The sequence below is a fragment of the Myotis myotis genome, unplaced genomic scaffold, assembly GCF_014108235.1.
Source record: "Myotis myotis isolate mMyoMyo1 unplaced genomic scaffold, mMyoMyo1.p scaffold_m19_p_18, whole genome shotgun sequence".
NCBI classification, from domain to species: Eukaryota; Metazoa; Chordata; class Mammalia; order Chiroptera; family Vespertilionidae; genus Myotis; species Myotis myotis.
Window position 1 is genome coordinate 10650802 of NW_023416322.1, and position 18428 is coordinate 10669229.

Sequence of the window (18428 nt, forward strand, 5' to 3'; positions counted from 1 at the left end):
TCGGTTAGAGTTGTCCCTATATGCCAAGTTTGTGGGTTCGATCCCTGGCCAGGGAACATACAAGAATTGACCAATGAATGCATAAATAACTGGGAAGTGTGCCTGAATGAAGAACCAAGCCCTATATAAGCCAGACCCCAACAGCAGTTCCGCAAGCCACCTTCATTAGTGTGTGCTTCCTTGACGCATCAAGCTCCCTCCCTCTCCCCTTTGCCTCCACCTTGTTTTCAGTAAACCTCTTTTTTGGAATGTTTCACCTCCTCTCTTGATTTCCATCTTGGGAGAAGAGGGGGTACAAGAACCCCTTCACCAGTGACACATAATAAAGTTGGGCAAAACTAATTTGAGTATTTTCAGGTTCAGCACTATCAGCACCTGAACCTGAAAACATCAAAGAACATCAGGAACTTTTCTGGAACCCCTTCTTGTTCTTTTATGCCAACTCAATCATGTGCCTGCTGGCTCACAAAGGTAAAGCAAACCTGGTGTCTAAAGACACCCAGGGCTACTATGCTCAACCTTAGTACCATGGCTCCTTCCACCTGGCTGTGGTCTTCCACACTATTTAATTTTGAATTTAATTTTCAATTTTTCTCCTGATGTGATGTTTATATGAGCACTCTTTAACACCAGTACTTCTATTTCTCTCTGTAGACTCTGGGTTAACTTAGTCTTTACTAGTAAGCTTCTGGACTGCCCATTGCTTCTACCTGTACCCACTCTCCTAGTCTAACTCCATATAACCTAATCTTTTTCTTTTTTTTAAAGAGGATGCTTTTTAAAATATATTTTTTTTATTGATTTCAGAGAGGGAAGGAGAGAGAATCAATGATGAGAATTATTGATTGGCTGCCTTGTGCATGCCCCCCACTGGGGATAAAGCCCACAACCTGGGCATCTGCCCTTGACCAGAATCAAAACCAGGACCTTTCAGTCCACAGGCCAATACTCTATCCACTGAGCCAAACCAGCTAGGGCCATACAACCTAGTCTTTGTTCCCAACCAGTCAACTGGCATCTTGACGGAAGAGCTTACCCAGAACAATTGATTCTAAATTGCAAATCTTTATAAATGTGCCAGCTGCAAAATGTATCTGGATAACTAAATAAGTGGGTTTGCCTTTATGGAGTTAGGTAATGGTGGATACGTAAATATTGGTGAGTGTCTGTCTGCCAAAGACATTTAATTTTAACAAAATTAGCATTGTACTTTTTTTCCTGGATATTAAACCCACAAGCCCATCTGTCTCTTAAGAATACTCTTCTCCATATTTTTTCCTCCTGGACTCTAAATTCCCAGGGGCAATATAATATCCAGTTCATCTTTATGACAGATGGTACTCATTATTTGTTTATTTACTCTCCAACACTCAAGTAGTAGAAAAGCTGGTAAAATGTTTAAATTAACTGTACGACTTAAAACGCTGTAAATCTAAGTAATGTATTTACAAAGATATTTAAGATTGGTCACAACTGAATAATGAATCCATAAATTAGTAGGAATGTACAAGTTTATTAAATTCACATTTTATAGGAATAATATGTCCAAAGTATAAAAAAATCTAATATTCACTTAAAATAGAAATATACACTGTAAATTAAGCTACTGCCCATCATATTTTTTTTGTGTGCCTGTTATGAAAAATGTCCACTGTTGTTTCATGACATGGTCTTAAATCAAAATCACAATATCCAAGGGAAAAACGACCCTAAGAAGAGAAGAAAAGAATTTTTTAACAAAGAACCAAAGCCATGCTAAAATGATACAAAAAGAGTGCTACCTACCCATAAGGCTATATCATACCTGTGGTTTCTTAAAATAATCCAGTCCCCTTCCAATCTTAATCATCCATCCATTGTTGAACCTATTGAAATAAGTATATAGTATAATATTCCAGAAAGTTATGCCAGACAATTAGCAAAGTTGTAGGGTATGAAGTGTCAGCAAATCTCCCCCCAAAAGAAAACCATTTCCTCCAGTAGCACGAGTTGAACCAAACCTGGGGTAACTCATGGGCTGTGTCTACAATGAAACAAAACATTCAGAGAAACCATGGGTTGATTTGATTAAGTGATTAAAAGAGTTTAACAATTACATTAAAACTTACTCTTGAGCCCTGGCCAGGTGGCTCAGTTGGAGCATCATCCCATACACCAAAAGGTTGTGGGTTCGACTTCTGGTCAGGGCCCATGCCCAGGTTTCAGGTAAGATCCCTGGACGGGGCATGTAAAAGATGCAAATGATTGATGTTTCTCACATCAATGTTTCTTTCTCTTTCTCTCTGTCTCTCTTTCTCTCTCTCCCCCTTCTCTCTCTAAAATCAATAAACATATCCTTGGGTAAGGATAAAAAACTTACTCTTGAATTTCAGCTTGCTGCTGATAAAACTTTCCTGTTCTGCCAACACCTGGTTTCAAAGTATACTCAGGCAGGTTGTGGTGGTGGTTCAGGGGGGCATAAGCAGGAAGAGCTGTGGATCCTGACCTCTGTCTGCTTCAACCACAGCAGCTGCATTGTCATCGGTTTTGCATTTAGGTTGTGCTTAAGTTTTTTCTAAGATTGGGGGTGCCATTGATGTCTATATATATAAAAGCCCAGTGACTGGAATGGCAGAATGAATGGTGGCTATGACGCGCACTGCGGCAGCCAACCAGCCTGATCCAGGCCCCGATCAGCCCCCAAAACCCCACCGGGGCAGCCACCCAGACCCCACCTGTGCATGAATTTGTGCACCGGGCCTCTAGCAAACATATGAAAGGCACTGTGCTAAACACAGGGAACATACCACTAAAAAAACTGCATATACTGTTTCTTTATGGACACAGTATACTGGCATGCCTACTAGAATATTTTATAAAGTGTAAGAAATAAAGCCACATTAAATAAATATCAGTATCACATAAATGGAAATAAATTCTCTCAATACCATAACACAATATGTATAATTGTCATGTAAGAAGAGAAAAGTACTTCCTCTTCTTACATGACATAGAACATGTAAATTTTATTGCATCAGGAAATACGAAACACATACAGGACAAAATAAGCCAGACTTTTTTTTTTCTTCAAAAGTGAAAAGATACTAGAACTGAGCTTTATTTAAAAAGTTCAATATTTAAATGAAATATTTATGTGCAATTATATACAACTTAAGAAAAATAAAAATAGTATTTTTCAACTGCATAAAAGTTAAAATATTACTATATACTAACCTAATTTCTCGGTCATGTATGGAAGAAGAATATTCTAATTCCAACAGCACTCCATGATTCCTAAGTGATGCTTTTATTTCTTCCAGGCCACTAATTTGCTGTGCTTTCCCAAAGCCCTATTAATAGGAAAAAATATCATTTTCTGACTCAGTTATTAATATTTTAAATTATCCCTGAGCTATGCAATGTGTATCATAGGTGAATTAAAATGGAAAGATTAAAAAATAAAATAAAATGGAAAAATTCTACACTAGTTTCAATGTCTATTAATCTCAATGAAGCCAGCAAAGAATATGATGTAGTTTATGAGCAATTGTTTTTATCAGAAGAATTGTTTTTTTCTAATGTGGACATAACTCTGTCCTATCTCCTAAAATATATTTATAGTAATGCTGTTTAGTTATTTAGATGGAACTGGCTTATTTTCAAATTAATCCTAGACATCTGAATTATTTAGAACATTCCTATGTTAAGTCAAAATCAAGAGAGAGATGCCCACTACCATGCTATGATTCCCCAGAATGCCAATGCAATCAATCAAGGAAAAGAGATACACGTGCCGAAACTGGTTTGGCTCAGTGGATAGAGCGTCGGCCTGCGGACTGAAAGGTCCCAGGTTCGATTCCGGTCAAGGGCATGTACCTTGGTTGCAGGCACATCCCCAGTGGGGAGTGTGCAGGAGGCAGCTGGTCGATGTTTCTCTCTCATCGATGTTTCTAACTCTCTATCTCACTCCTTTCCTCTCTGTAAAAACTCAATAAAATATATTTAAAAAAAAAAAAAAGAGAGAGATACACGTGACAACTAGTAGGGAAAAAAACACACACAAAATTGTCAACAGTGTAGTCAGTGTGACTGTCTCTTAGAACATGCAAGAGACTAAACTGACAAACTATTTAAATCAAGTTTAGCAAGCTGGCCAATTGCAAGGTACAAGACACTAAAATCAACAGCATTTTCTCAAGGTGTTTTATGCCCATCGTTAGAAAATAAATTCACCCCAAGGAAATACCTCTAGCTGAAGCATATGTCCAGGTTTTCCTTGCTTGAACTGAATCTTGTGACTGAATAAAATGAAGTTAAGAAAGAGTAAATGCCTTCAGATACCTACTTCATCCAGGGAGGTCAGAAGATGAATGGTTTGTACTTTACATGGTTTCTTGATAAGCATCTCACAAAATCGAAGGAAGTTATACAGCTGAAAGACATTAGGATGGGTTACTACTACCTTGCACATTTTAAATAACATTCCATCACATGTTAGTGGGTTACACTTACCTGATGAGTATGTCTAATATAAGGGTCTTCTATCCAAACTTCTCTCACTGTCTCATTAAGGTATTCTTGAAAAAGCGACTCATAACTGAATCCTGTTGCATTCTCCTCTATTTTAATTTGCTTGTGATACTTTCCATCTACAAAACATAAGCTTTACTATAAAAACTAGTGACAACTTATTTTATTTTTATACTTATTACATTTATATATAGTTGCTGGGGTCCAGCCCCGGGGGTCCAGGGGTTCCCAAAGGTGTGGATGGAGTTGGCGAAGAATGTTTTACACGGAGACAGCGTTCAGAACCCTCTAGCTCTCTTTAGTCTCCGTGGAGCTTCCTGGGGCCTGGCTGAGGTCACAGAGAAAGATCCCCAGGCAAGCTGAGCCTTTATTTTATAGTCAGAGGTAAACAAGGTAGTGGTTTCCATAGTTACACTGTTCTTGTGAGTGTCACTTGTTTTTGTTCTTGTTCTTCCTGCACTTCCAGCAGCCCATTAGCTTCCCAGATAAGATCTAGGGAGGTCATAAGGTCAAGCTTAAATATGCTAAGATGACTGTGCCCTCTAAGCTGGGACTTGTTTGTGACTTTGCCAACAGGTCAGTCCGAGGCTTAACCCTATAGCTGCTCCCCACATATAGTGATTCATCAGGATCAGATACAATTTAATTTTTTTAACTCCTCCACTCAGTAAACGTTGTTTAATCCCTGGTGTATACCAGGCACGTGGCAGGATGCCACACGTACAGAGGTAAATAAGGCAAACCATCCACAAGTGGCTCCTGCCTTTACAGAGGCCAGGCACGTGGGAAGGTCCAGAGATTTCTCGGAACAGGTTCTTGAGCTGATTCCTAGGAACCAGGCATTTTATTCAAGAGAAGACTGTATGCATAACGATATCTGATATTCCTGTCACCATAAGTAGAACTGTAGTGGCTATCTGGTCCTTCTCTTTAGATTTAAGTCTTTTTTTAAAAATATATTTTATTGATTTTTTACAGAGAGGAAGGGAGAAGGATAGAGAGTTAGAAACATCGATGAGAGAGAAACATGGGTCAGCTGCCTCCTGCAAACTCCATACTGGGGATGTGCCCGCAACCAAGGTACATGCCCTTGACTGGAATCGAACCTGGGACCCTTCAGTTTGCAGGCCGACTCTCTATCCACTGAGCCAAACCAGTCAGGGCTAGATTTAAGTCTTTTATGCCCTGCAATTTAATAGCTAAAGTGAGTTTAAATACATAAATGCAATATAATATGAAGTTCAGAAGTCTTTATTAGAACTTGCATGGGAGTGTTTTAAACGGAAATTGATAGTATTTCTCAATAACCCAAGCCAAAGACTAGGGTGCCAGAGGGTCAGTAGGATTCATTAAAGTTGAATAATTATTAAATAAGTTATCAAAGCTCTTTAAGATTTATATTTATGGTTGTAAACTAGAATGCTCATGAGGAGAGAACTAATAATAAATAGGTAACAATACTACAGCATCTCTAATCTGAAATGTTCTGTTTTACAACAAAACTCCAAAGACGGCCCTAACCAGTTTGGCTCAGTGGATAGAGCGTCGGCCTGCAAACTGAAGGGTCCCAGGTTCGATTCTGGTCAAGGGCATATACCTTGGTTGCAGGCACATCCCCAGTAGGGGGTGTTCAGGAGGCAGCTGATCCATGTTTCTCTCTCATCGATGTTTCTAACTCTCTATCCCTCTCCCTTCCTCTCTGTAAAAAATCAATAAAATATATTTAAAACAAAAACAAAACAACTCCAAAGCCGTCCCAGGAGTTTCTTTAGATACTTTAGTATTTTGGTCATATTATGAAGAGAAATACATAGGATTCATATTCAGTATTCCTCTGTAGTGTTAATTTAAACTGGGTCCACACATAAGCTTAATGGGGATCTGTGAATTCCTTAGAACAGCAGGCAAAGGTCTGCAGTCTTTACAGCTTTCATCAGATTCTCAAGAGGGTGTCTGACTACCACCTCACTCCCCACTCAGCCCCCAAAAAGGTTAAGAATAGCTTCTGTACAGGGGAGCAGAAATGCAGAGTAAACGGGTCCACTCCACCGAGCTCCAACGGGAGGGCCAGAAACACAGGGTGAAATGGGCTTTGGGGGAGGGGGGTAGGAATGGGGGAGTGGGCAATCGGGGAAAAAGGAGACATATGTAATACTTAATAATAAAATGAAAGAAAAGGGCTTTGGCAATAGTGTAGAACACATTCTCTAACACAGCCTCTTTACCTTCTTTTTCTTGATCCAAGTACTTCTTTATGTTTTCTGCTCTATCCATGTAGTCGGAAATTTTTTTCCTGAGGTTACATTTCTTTGTATCATCTTTGGTGCCTACAAATTAAGTAAATATAGTCCCAAGTTTCCAAACGGTTTTTCTATGTAGTGCAGGCATTATTTCCCGGCTTCCCAAGCCTCCCGCACATTTCCCATCCCATAGCAAGGTGTGCCTCGGTCCTCAAAGACACAAATTTGACTTGATCAGCGGCGCACGAAGCACCTGAGGCGGTTTTCCTTAGGAGTGGGCCCTCCTGCACTGGGTCTCACTGCCGGACACACCAAATCTGGTGAGGCAACAGAGCTGGCTTCTTACATGTCAAACCAGGTCTGAGCGCCGTTTTGCCCTAATCACCCACAAGTTTGAAATCTTAGCATAATAATAATAATAAAAAACAGAGCTAACAATACAGTATCTATCTTTCTCCCACAAAACCAGCTTCTCTTCCAGGTGATGCTCAATCATTTTCCTAGCCACCCCGAAATGTAAGGTAACTTTGAATATACTTTATCTATAAAATCTTACCCCAAAATCCCATCCCCCGAACCCAATCATTAACCACTTCACTTCTGGTTCTTTCCTTCCTTTTGATACTGCTTATATTTCCCATGACAACTTCATTTTTAAAATCTTCGTTTTTAAAACATTTTATTTTGAATTAACTTTGTATTTATGGAAGTTGCAAAGATGGTATACTCCCTTCACTCAGATTCCCCTAAGATTAACACATCATATATACATAGTATAATTATCAGAGTCAGGAAATTAACATTGATTCAACACTATTAGCTCATCTATAAACCTATTTCTCCAATTTTCCCACGAAAGAAAGGTTGTTTTCTGGTCCAGGATCCCACATAGCATTTAGTTGTCATGTCTCCTCCTTTGTGTACTCCAATTTGCAATAGTTCCTTAGACTCTCTCTGCCTTTTATGACCTTGACATTTAGGAAGAGTAGTGGCCAGTTGTTTTGTAGAATGTCTCTCATTTTTGGCTGTTGATGTTTTCTCATGATTAAAGTTATGCTTTATTGGCAAGAAAAATCACAGAGGTGTTGCACCCTTCTCAGTGGGCACATGATGCCAATGTAAACTCTGGTCACTTGGTGATGGTGGAGTTCACAAAATCTCTCCACTATAAAATCACTATTTTCTCCTTTGTTATCTTGAGGAAAGGCATCCTGTTTTTCATCACTCTTTAACCTATTAATTTTAGCCTCCATCGACGGTCCTAAGAGAGACAAGCCCTGAGAGGCAACTTCAATTACAGCGCTGCTTTGTAAAAACTTTAAATGGTTTCTCCTTGTCTATGAAATGAGTAAAATCTCCAGCAGTCAAGGCCGTCCAGTGTGCTCCAAGACCCAACCTACCTTTCATCTTTACTTCTCACTCTTCCTCTATAGACATATGGTGAAACAAAGTGGACGGCTTATTTGGTTAAACAGTACAGAGAGAATTTGAACACTACTAACTGAATGTCGGGTTTCTGAAATTCTGCTAATCCTCCAAAGGCCCTATATAAAAAGCCACATCTACTTTTTCACCCCCAAAATGACCTTTAACTTTAAACCCTTCCTGTACTCGGCCATAGCTCGCTCCTGGCACTTATTCCCTGTTTTGGAGTTATTTTCCGTCTGTACCTTAACCTGTAAGATCATGTCAGGGTCTCTGTAACCTCTGCAGGCTCAGTGGAGCACACTGCAGCAGCTCTCCTGTGAGTCTCCTGCTTCAGACTCCCAAAGCGCCAGGACTTGAGCAGTGCTCTGCCTGACCAACACTGTGCACCATCTCTCTTTTTGGGAGTCAGTACACCACAGTCTTTAAAGCAGCGGTTCTCAAACTGTGGGTCGCGACCCCTTTGGCGGTCGAACGACCCTTTCACAGGGGTCGCCTAAGACCATCCTGCAGATCAGGTATTTACATTACAATTCATAACAGTAGCAACATGACAGTGATGAAGTAGCCACGAAAATAATTTTATGGTTGGGTCACAACGTGAGGAACTGTATTTAAAGGGCCAGAAGGTGGAGAGCCACTGCTTTAAAGCCTTCCCTTCCAAATGCGACTCTATCAATAGTAGTAGAACTGGAAGGCAAACTTTTTTTGCTATAAAATGAGGATAACATCACCTCCTTCATAGGGCAAATGTTAGAATGAAATGAGATCATGCCTTTAATGAGTACTGCACAGTGCCTGGCACTTGGCACTCATAAGTGCTAATACTCTTATTGTTACCATCCTCCTCACCATTACATGGATCCTGGGGGCAGACGCTCAATGCACAGGCATGGAAACATGGAACAGACTGATGAATCTCAGAAGGAAGGAGGGCAGGGGAGGGCGGGAAGAGATTAACCAAAGATCTTATATGCATACTAGAGGCCCGGTGCACGGATTCGTACTCCGGTGGGGTTCCCTCGGCCTGGCCTGCAGAGATTGGACCGAAACTGGCAGTCTGACATCCCCTGAGGGGTCCTGGATTGTGAGAGGGCGTAGGCCAGGCCAAGGGACCCCACCAGTGCACAAATCCGTGCACCGGACCTCTAGTAACATTATAAACAGGCTAAAAGGCAAGGGGGTGTGGCGGGGAGGCCAGACTGGGAGCTCCAGGGTGAGGGAAGCAAGGGCTGCTCTTAACTTAAAACAATTACTGGGCATCTACTATGTACCAGAGATTGTGCTGGTGTTAGGGTTTTGGGTACTTCACAACACTGTACCCAAACTTTATGTAACAAAGTCTCACTGTCCACACCCACAATTTAGCATTTCTCACACCAAATATCAGTACATCTCATTCTTACGGAAAAACAAAATGTTTTCTTCTACCACCGTGTGATTTTATTTTTGTTTACTTTTAATGAAACTCCTAAACAGAAAGTAAGAGTAACAGTGTCATGAACAGCCTTATTCCCCAGCACCTAGATTTAAAAATTATTAGCGTTTTGCCACATGTGTTTCAGTGTTTCTTCCCGGAATACTTCGGTCTGCGTCTCTAAAAACTAAAAAAGTGTTTAAAAAGTTTTCTAAGAAAACCTACTGCCTAACAGAGCTAATTAATGATTTTAATATTGCCAAATCCATATTCTAACTTTCCAAAATGATCTCCTATAGTTCGTTCAAACACAAGTCCTATAAGGGCATATGAATTATATTTGGTTGTGTCTCTTAAAATTCTATAGCAATATCCCCCTTTTCTTGCTGACATCCACCTATTAAATATATAAAAGGAATCAGACCATTTGACCAGTAAAATGTGCCACCTTCTGCATCTGGCTGCTTCCTCGCGGTGCCCAGGAATCATGAACTCACACTCCGCCCGACACTGCGGGACGCTGCCCCTTTCTCTATCTCCCTCTCGGCACCCCTCCCTCCCGACACCACCCACCCCCCATCCCCCTCCCCCACCCCTCCAGGGCTCCGGGCTCACCTTTGAGAACCTGCAGCAGCAGGTCGATGCCCTCCTGGTAACACACCAGCGCCTGCGGGTACCGGGACTCGGCGTCCAGCTCCACCGCCCGCTTTAGCACAGTGGCGGCAGCTACGCCCCCGGGGTCCAGCCCCATCCCGGGTTTGGCCATGATCCTGGGAACCCCACTCCGCCTCCCACCCAGTCCGAGAGGGCGGGGTCCGCGGCGCTTCCGGGAGGCGGTCACCTGACACAGACACCCGCCCGCTCGCGCTCCGGGTGGCCCTGGCGTGGAAGGGAGTCGGCCGGAACCTTGAAAGGGCAGCATTTTTGCCCCGACTGTGGCGGCCGGGTTTGAGGGGAGCACTCGGTGGTGTCTGTTCAGCTTCCTGTCGGCGGGCAAGTTGGGGCTTCGCAGCCTTTAGGGCCCGTAGGTGAGTGGGGGTGCGTGGCCCCAAGTGCGGCGGTTTTGCCGGGCGTCCCCAGCGGGGAGCCCTGTGTAGACGCGGGTTGATTTCCCCCGTTTGCGTCGGCGGGTCGCGGGATCGAGGCGTGCCCTGGCCGGACGCGGTCCCTTTGGCGTCCGGAAAGCCGGCGGCCGCCGCGATCGCGCCCCCGTGGGAGGGGTTCCGGGACGCGAACCCGGGTTCGGGACGCGCCGGGGTCGGGCCGCCTGGGCTGCGCGGCTGGGGAAAGGGCCGCTCGCGCGGGTTCGCATTTTCGGTGCTTCTGCCTCATGCATGACGCTGGCCTGCCAAGTGGGCATTCCGTGTAGTTTAATTTGTTGTTAACGCAGATGCGAACCTGCCTGATGTTCTAACCGCTGCATTTTAGAAGGCGAACCTGCCGAAATGAGCAGATAAACGATTCGTCATTTTACTAAAAGCTGTGATTTTGCCACCGTGGTTTGGTGGCCACGTACCCAAAGCTGCTTGTGCTGCGTATTTTTTGCCAAAAGGCACGTAGGAGGCCTGCCTAGTGCTTGTTGGGCTTTAGGAATTCAAAGAAGAGACGCTCTTTGCCTTTATCACTACATAGATGTCTCTATAGGAAAGGAAATAGTTTGTTGTGTTTTTAAAAATAAACAGTTATATGCATGGTCATTGTACAAGAGCAGCAATAACCATCTATTGGGCATTACAGGAGGAAAAAAGGAAAACTTGCCCCAGTAGCCTGCCCACCCCCCAAGGGTATGTTAACGTGTTTCTGATAGCTTCCCACACATTCACAGACATTTTTTTTTTTGAAAATGGGATTATACTTATCTCGTGATGCGTGTATTTTCCTACTTTTGCATTAGTGCAAGAGACAGGTTATTATTTGAGGTGGTGAACACAGTACAGTGTACAGATGATGTGTTGTGGAACTGTGCGCCTGAAACCTGTGTAATTTTTGTTAACCAGTGCCACCCCAATACATTCAATAAAAAGGAAAAAATAATGATAAAATAGAAACCCTTGATAAAAACGAAAGAAAAGTTATTGTAAAGTAGAAGGTATTAAAATTGTTTCAAGGTCCAAGAGTTATGAAAGACAACCTTTATTAAAACTTAGAGCTTTTGACTATCGCACCTTCTGAAGCCTGTAACTTATACTTCATTCGTTGAGTAAAATTTAATTGATTGCCTGTTACATGGCAGGTGCTGCTTTAGGTGGATGCGTGGGATGTATCAGAACGACAGAACAGACCAAAAACAAAACAAAATTTTAAAATCCTGTCTTGGTGGAACTAACATTCTATTGGGTGGAGATAGACAATAAACCACAAACCTAACACATAATTAAATTAAGTTAGAAGATAAGTGCTATGGAAAGAAGAGAGGAAGAGGGATCGAATGAGGCGAGTTGGCAATTGTGGTGTGGGTCAAAATGTTAAATAATGGAATCAGAGTAGACCTCATTGAGATGAGATTTGAGCCAAAAATGGAAAAAAGTCAGAGAATTAACCATATGAACATCAGGGGCAGGAACAGCCATTACCAGGGAGAATGCCTGCCTGGCAAGTTTAGAACCAACAAGGGGACCGATATGTTTAACCATGGGGCAGGAGAGTAATTGGCCAGTAAGTGTAAGGGGTGGGGGAGGGAGTGTGAGGACTGGCTGTCACTCCGATGGAAATGGACAGGCGTTGGAGGTTTTTCATTTTTTAATAAATAATTTTAGAATAGTTTCAGATTTTAGAAACTTGTGAAGCTAGCACAGAGATTCTACATACCCCAGGCCCAGTCTCCCCTTTTAACACCTTCCATTACTGTAATTGATGAACCAATATTGATAGATTATTAACTAAAGGTGTTATTTCATTTAGATTTTTTTAGATTGTACCTGACGTCCTTTTCCTGTTCCAGAATCCCACCCAAGATACTATATCACTGCATTTAGTCATCATGTCTCCTTAGGCTCCTCGTAACTATGACAGTTTCTCAGACCTTCCTGTTTATGATGACCTTGACAATTTGGGGGCAGTCAGGTGTTTTGTACAATGTCTCTCAATTGGAGTTTGATGTTTCTCCCATAAGAGTGGTGTTATGGGGTTCTGGGAAGAAGACCACAGAGGTGAAGTGCAAGTCGCGTTCTATCATATCAAGGGTACATGCTATGAACTTGGCTGCTATTACAGTTGATGTTAATTAATCTTTCTAGCTGACATCCTGTTGGTCAGGTTTCTCTAGTGTAGTGTTATTTCCCCCTTTTCTATACTGTCCTCTGGGAACAGGTCATTGAGCACTGCCCTCACTTCAGGAGTGAGTGGTTTTGCTCAACCTCTTTGAGGAGGGAATAGCTACATAAACTATTTGGAATTCTTCTGTAAGGAAGGTATGTGTTTTTTCTCTGTCATTAATTTAATTTATTCACTTAATTACGTCAGTATGGACTCAGTTATTTTTCTTTTTAATTTTTATTGTTAAAAGTATTACATATGTCCCTTCTTTCCCCATTGACCCCTTCTGGCCTGCTCCTGCCCCCCGACCCAGGCCTTCCCCACAACTCATGGTTATTTTATGGTTTGGATTATAAGCCAATACTTCATTACTTATTTTGTTGCTCACATTAGTCCAGCTGTAGCCATTGGGAGCTCCTTCAGTGGGCCCCTATGTCCCTTTGACATACTTTATCATTTTGATTTTTTGAATGGTCCTTTCTAGCACTACAAGATGTCCCACACTCACCTTTGTATATCCCCTGCTGCAGTCATGTATCAGCTACTTATCCAAGGAGCTCTGGTTCCTTTCCTTAGAGAATTCTACTAGAAACTATGATCTAGGCCAGTGATGGCGAACCTATGACACGCGTGTCAGAGGTGACACGCGAACTCATTTTTTGGGTTGATTTTTCTTTGTTAAATGGCATTTAAATATATAAAATAAATATCAAAAATGTAAGTCTTTGTTTTACTATGGTTGCAAATATCAAAAAATTTCTATATGTGACACGGCACCAGAGTTAAGTTAGAGTTTTTCAAAATGTTGACACGCCGAGCTCAAAAGGTTCGCCATCACTGATCTAGGCACTGGGCATGCTCATTTTCACTGGGATGCCATTGCTATTAGGTCCTCTGAGCTAACAAAGTTAAACTATGTTACATCCATGTATAGAATTGTGTCTATATCCATTTATACCTATATTGAGCTGAACATGAGTTCCAACTCTAATCCTGTATCATTGGACCATAGGGATCATTCTAGCTTCCCTTCTTACGTGTACCCTTCTCCAACAGTGACAAACCTGGCTCTTCTGAAGGTTTTGAGCAGAGGAGTTGACATGAGCTGATTTAGGTTTTAATGAGGTGATTGCTACTATGGAGGAAAGACAGGAAGAATGGAATGAAAACAGGAAGGTCAGTTAGGAGGTTTGTGTTGAATTGTAAGTGATAAGAGAAAGATTTAACTAAGTGTGAAGCTAATTGAGTTGAGTTAGTATATAATGTTTAACTTGGAAGGCAGAAGTACGGTAGAGAAAAGTATGGTAGAGAAAATAATTTAGCATTATTTATTTGATTGGAGGGCCACAGGACTAAGCATCTCTTCTAAGGAAACCTTGATTCAAATCCTATAATAAAAGGCTAATAGGCAAATCAACCGAACGGCGGAACAACCGGTCACTATGACACACACTGACTACCAGGGTGCGGACGCTCAATGCAGGAGCTGTCCCCTGGTGGTCAGTGCTCTCCCACGGGGGAGAGCCACTTGGCTAGAAGCTGGCTCACAGCTGGCGAGTGCAGGGGGGAGCAGGCCTAAGCCGTCAGTTAAACATCCCCCAAGGGCTCCCGGACTGCGAGAGGGCTGAGAGACACCCCCTTTCCGAGTGCACGAATTTCGTACACTGGGCCTCTAGTATGTATATAAACAACCAGCTAGCAAACGGGTGATTTCAGCTAGAAACTGTTCATGCTGTATTGTATTGATTGAGGTCCAAAGTCATGCACCTTATCTCTCAGCTTTCACTATATATCAGTATAGTGAGCTATAATTGTTATGTGTCTAAGTAAACATGACTTATTTAAGTCATAGAAACAATATGTGTTTGTTAAAAAAAAATAGTTTAAAAAGCACAACTAGACAGAAAAGAGAGTTCTGCTTTACCTTTTAACATAAAGGTGTTACGATTTAGTGAAAACGCATTGGACTAGGTATTAATGGAATTGAGTTCTAGACCATATACTTCCTGGGTAGCTGAGTACCTTGGGTGAACTTTCTGGGATAAGAGGGTTGTCAGTTCTAATGCTAGGATTTGGGATTCCTTCTGTCCCTTCAGCTATTTAATTTTTTGTGATTCTATAACAAAGCATTCTTTCTGTGCCCTCATTGTTGGAGAAGATTTTTTAAATGATGGGCTTTAGTAACTCCCATTGCTCCAATTTTGTTGAATCCTCTGAGCTCTAATTCATTTGGCAAAAATGGGTTGTGGTTCATATGAAATTACTACCGATGGTTTTGCTGAACTCCAAATGAAACATTTACAATAACTTAATTCTTGCCTTTATTGTATTAAAATAACCAAGGTTTTACTCTTAAACTTCAGTCAAGTTTACAATTAACTTGTTTCATTTTTGTAGACAGAGGGGGGAATCTGTTTATTTTCAAGACATATTTGACTCAGAGATCTGTTTCCTACCCGGCACAGCCTCTGCAGAGGACGGCCACCGCACTCATGGCCGGGATTTTGCGCTCGGTGGTTCAGAGGCCCCCGGGCAGACTACACGTAAGTTTTCATTTTCAAGAGTTATCTTTTTTTCTTTGTTTGTTTCTGCAAAATTTTTCTTTTTCTTTTCTAATTAACAAAACATATGAGCAAGTTAAGCTTAACTATTTTTATATATTAATCTTTTAAGGTTGAGGGTTAATTTTGTTTATTTATGATTTATCTGCTGTTATATCCCTAAACATTTAGAATCACAAAAGGTCTAAAATTTTAGGCGTTTTTTTTTTTTTTTTCCTCTCCCTCTTCAATTATGAAAAGAGTACATTTTCAATCTTAGGAAATTAGAAAAAGATAGAAAAGAAGAAAAAACAGTCTCCCAGAGACCATTCATGTTCGTATTGTCATGTATTTTCTTCAAGCCTTTTTTTTAGAAACTGCGGTGGTGCAGCTTAGAGGGCCAGAGTCTTGATCAGGGCTGGGGAACAGTCTGCCCAGGCCTGTGAGACCATACGGTCTGGCCCCAGCCTGTTTGGCTCAGAGGATAGAGCACCTTCTCTCATTGTTTGTGCCATCTCTGCAGTACAGGGAGGGAATGATTATTGCCCATCCAGAGAGCAGTTACCTGGAATGAAGGATTGGCACTGAGCCCTTCTCTTTTGCAAGCTGAGAGAAACCGGACTGGAGGATTATAGGAAGGGGACAAGAGATAGGAACTAGGAGGGATGATACTGTTGGGACTAGAAAGAAAAGTGGATACTCATTTTGACTTTTCTTTTGCATTGTATTGTTGAAGCTGAATAATTGCACATTGTCTAGAGCAGGGGTTGGCAAACTGCAGCCTGCAGGCCAAATCCAGCCCACCACCTATTTTTGTAAATAAAGTTTTGTTGGAACACAGCCACCTCCATTTGTTTATTATATTGTTTAGGCTATTTTTGCCCTATAGTGGCAGAGTTGAGACTTGGCAATGGAAACCATATAGCTCCAAGCTAGAAATATTCACTATCTGGTCCTTTATGGAAAAATATTGCCAACCCCTGGTCTAGTAGTCTATATATAATTAGTGTGGTTTATTTTATTTTATAATATGTTAGTGGTAAGATTCATGTAAGGGGCTGAGGTTAATGCTTAAAATTACAGGTTAGGCCCTAGCCAGTTTTGGCTCAGTGGGTAGAACACTGACCTGAGGGCTGAAGGGTCCCAACTTCGATTCCAGTCAAGGGCACATACCTTGGTTGCAGGCTCCTCCCTGGCTCGCGCCCTGGTTGGGGTGAGTGCAGGAAGCAAACTGTTGATTTGTTTCTCTCGCACCAATATTTCTGTCTTTCCCTGAGGATTAAAATAAATAAATGAATGAATGAATAAAATCAATAAAAACATTTTAAAAAGTAAATAAATAAAATTACAGGTTAGGTAAAAACAGACTTTTGTCACCCCAAAATTGAAATGGGTTTCTGCACTAGACAGTTCTAAAAAGCTAATGTTTTATATTATATTTTAGACGGTGACAAAAGGTGTGGAGTCTCTCGTTTGTACAGATTGGATTCGTCATAAATTTACCAAGTCAAGAATTCCAGATAAAGTAAGAACAAGGATTCTTTGTTTTAATGTTACTATTTTTTAAAACATGTTATTTTTAGAAAGATAAAATAACTTGATTCACGAAATATGTGCAGGGGGCTCGGCCCTCGCAGCCCCAGCTTCATCCGGAAGGTCGTTCGGCCGTCCAGTTTAATTAGCATATTATACTTTTATTATTATAGATTAGGGATGAGATCATTATGTTGTTTGGGGGGTTTTTTTGGTTTTGTTTTGGGTTTTTTGGGGGGTGTTTTAGGGGTAAAAAGGAGGTACATATAAACTATGTAACTTGAAAATTTACCATTTACGATTCTTCCTTTCTAGGTGTTTCAGCCTTCACCAGAAGATCATGAAAAATATGGTGGGGATCCACAACACCCTCATAAACTGCATATTGTTACCAGAATAAAAAGTATAAAAGGCCGTCCATATTGGGAAAAAGATGTAGTAAAGATGCTTGGAATAGAAAAGGTATGCAAGGATTTTAGTCATCTTTAGCATGGTTTAAATTTGGCACTTTTTAAACTTTAAGGAATATGTTTAATATTTTTTGTTTAAATGTATTATTTAGCGGAATGTATTTGGAAGTTTGATTTAGACAGAGTGAGCCTTCATTCATTTCACTGAAGCATGGGACCACCTGTGCTTTTGAAATTGATCTCTAACACTATTTCCCTTCATTGGTAGGCGCACACTCCTCAAGTTCACAAGAACATCCCTTCGGTGAACGCGAAACTGAAAGTGGTTAAACATTTGATAAGAATCAAGCCCCTGAAGTTGCCACAAGGACTCCCCACCGAGGAGGACATGGCTCACACCTGCCTCAAGAGCAATGGGGAGTTGGTAGTCCGGTGGCAGCTAAAACCCGTGGACCAGAAAGCAATTAAGCCCTAATGCCAGAGCTGTTCCAGATTGAAAAGTGCAAATCATTTTTATTTAAAGATGTTAGAAGTGTTCTCATTAAAATATATTTTAAATGCTAGTCATTTTTACTGACTAAACTTGGTGTGATTTTTTCTGACTATAGGCTTGGAGGTTTTAGTGCTATTATGTGGTTGAGTCCTCCTCCCTTTGCCCCTAATAGTTTCACTGCAAATGGGTAAGAACGGCATTGTTTGAACATTTAGGTTCAGATGTCTCCTTAGCAATCGATATTAACTTAAAAAAAATTTTTTGTTTTCTTGTTTAACTGAATTCAACGAGTTCTGCGAATGGCCCTGTGAGTGAGCGTTGTGTTGTGTGTTGGTGAAATCAGAGCTGCCCTTCAGGACCTCCCGTCTGTTCTGCCAGAGACCAGAGCTTCAGCCACAGTCGTTAAACCGTGGGCGCAGCTGGAGCAGCTGCTTTGTGCGGTGTCTCTAAGTCCATATGTGGACTTGGCTTCATTTTATACTTAAATGTAATACCAAAAACACTTATTTTCTCCTTATAAATCTAATTTGGCCTAACGTTTACTGGCGTTCTTTGAATTCCTAAGAAACCTCTACCAACAGTTGAGATGGTTTTTTAAAGAAGGGA

The 18428-nt window shown here is 41.3% G+C and overlaps 2 protein-coding genes across 5 annotated transcripts; one reads left to right on the forward strand and one right to left on the reverse strand.

The window, feature by feature from the left end:
- Nucleotides 1-1493: 1493 nt before the first annotated feature.
- MITD1 (microtubule interacting and trafficking domain containing 1) lies at nt 1494-10538 on the reverse strand. Its single transcript, XM_036344340.1, is given in 9 exon segments — nt 1494-1709; nt 1805-1865; nt 3214-3329; nt 4226-4245; nt 4248-4277; nt 4366-4411; nt 4492-4628; nt 6735-6836; nt 10207-10538. Coding segments are annotated over 9 exon segments (915 nt in total). The 5' UTR covers nt 10514-10538; the 3' UTR covers nt 1494-1613.
- On the forward strand, nt 10479-17896 carry MRPL30 (mitochondrial ribosomal protein L30). 4 transcript variants are annotated; one of them, XM_036344342.1, is made up of 6 exons: nt 10491-10619; nt 13903-14022; nt 15312-15389; nt 16831-16911; nt 17235-17381; nt 17598-17896. In XM_036344342.1, exons 2-6 carry the CDS (start codon nt 13984-13986, stop codon nt 17802-17804), a joined length of 552 nt encoding a protein of 183 aa, XP_036200235.1. In that variant the 5' UTR covers nt 10491-10619; nt 13903-13983; the 3' UTR covers nt 17805-17896. The 4 variants fall into 4 exon arrangements, with proteins under 4 accessions (XP_036200237.1, XP_036200238.1, XP_036200239.1 ...); XM_036344344.1 differs by lacking the exon at nt 13903-14022 and having other exon boundaries at nt 10479-10619; nt 15244-15389; XM_036344345.1 differs by lacking the exon at nt 13903-14022 and having other exon boundaries at nt 10480-10619.
- Nucleotides 17897-18428: the final 532 nt, after the last annotated feature.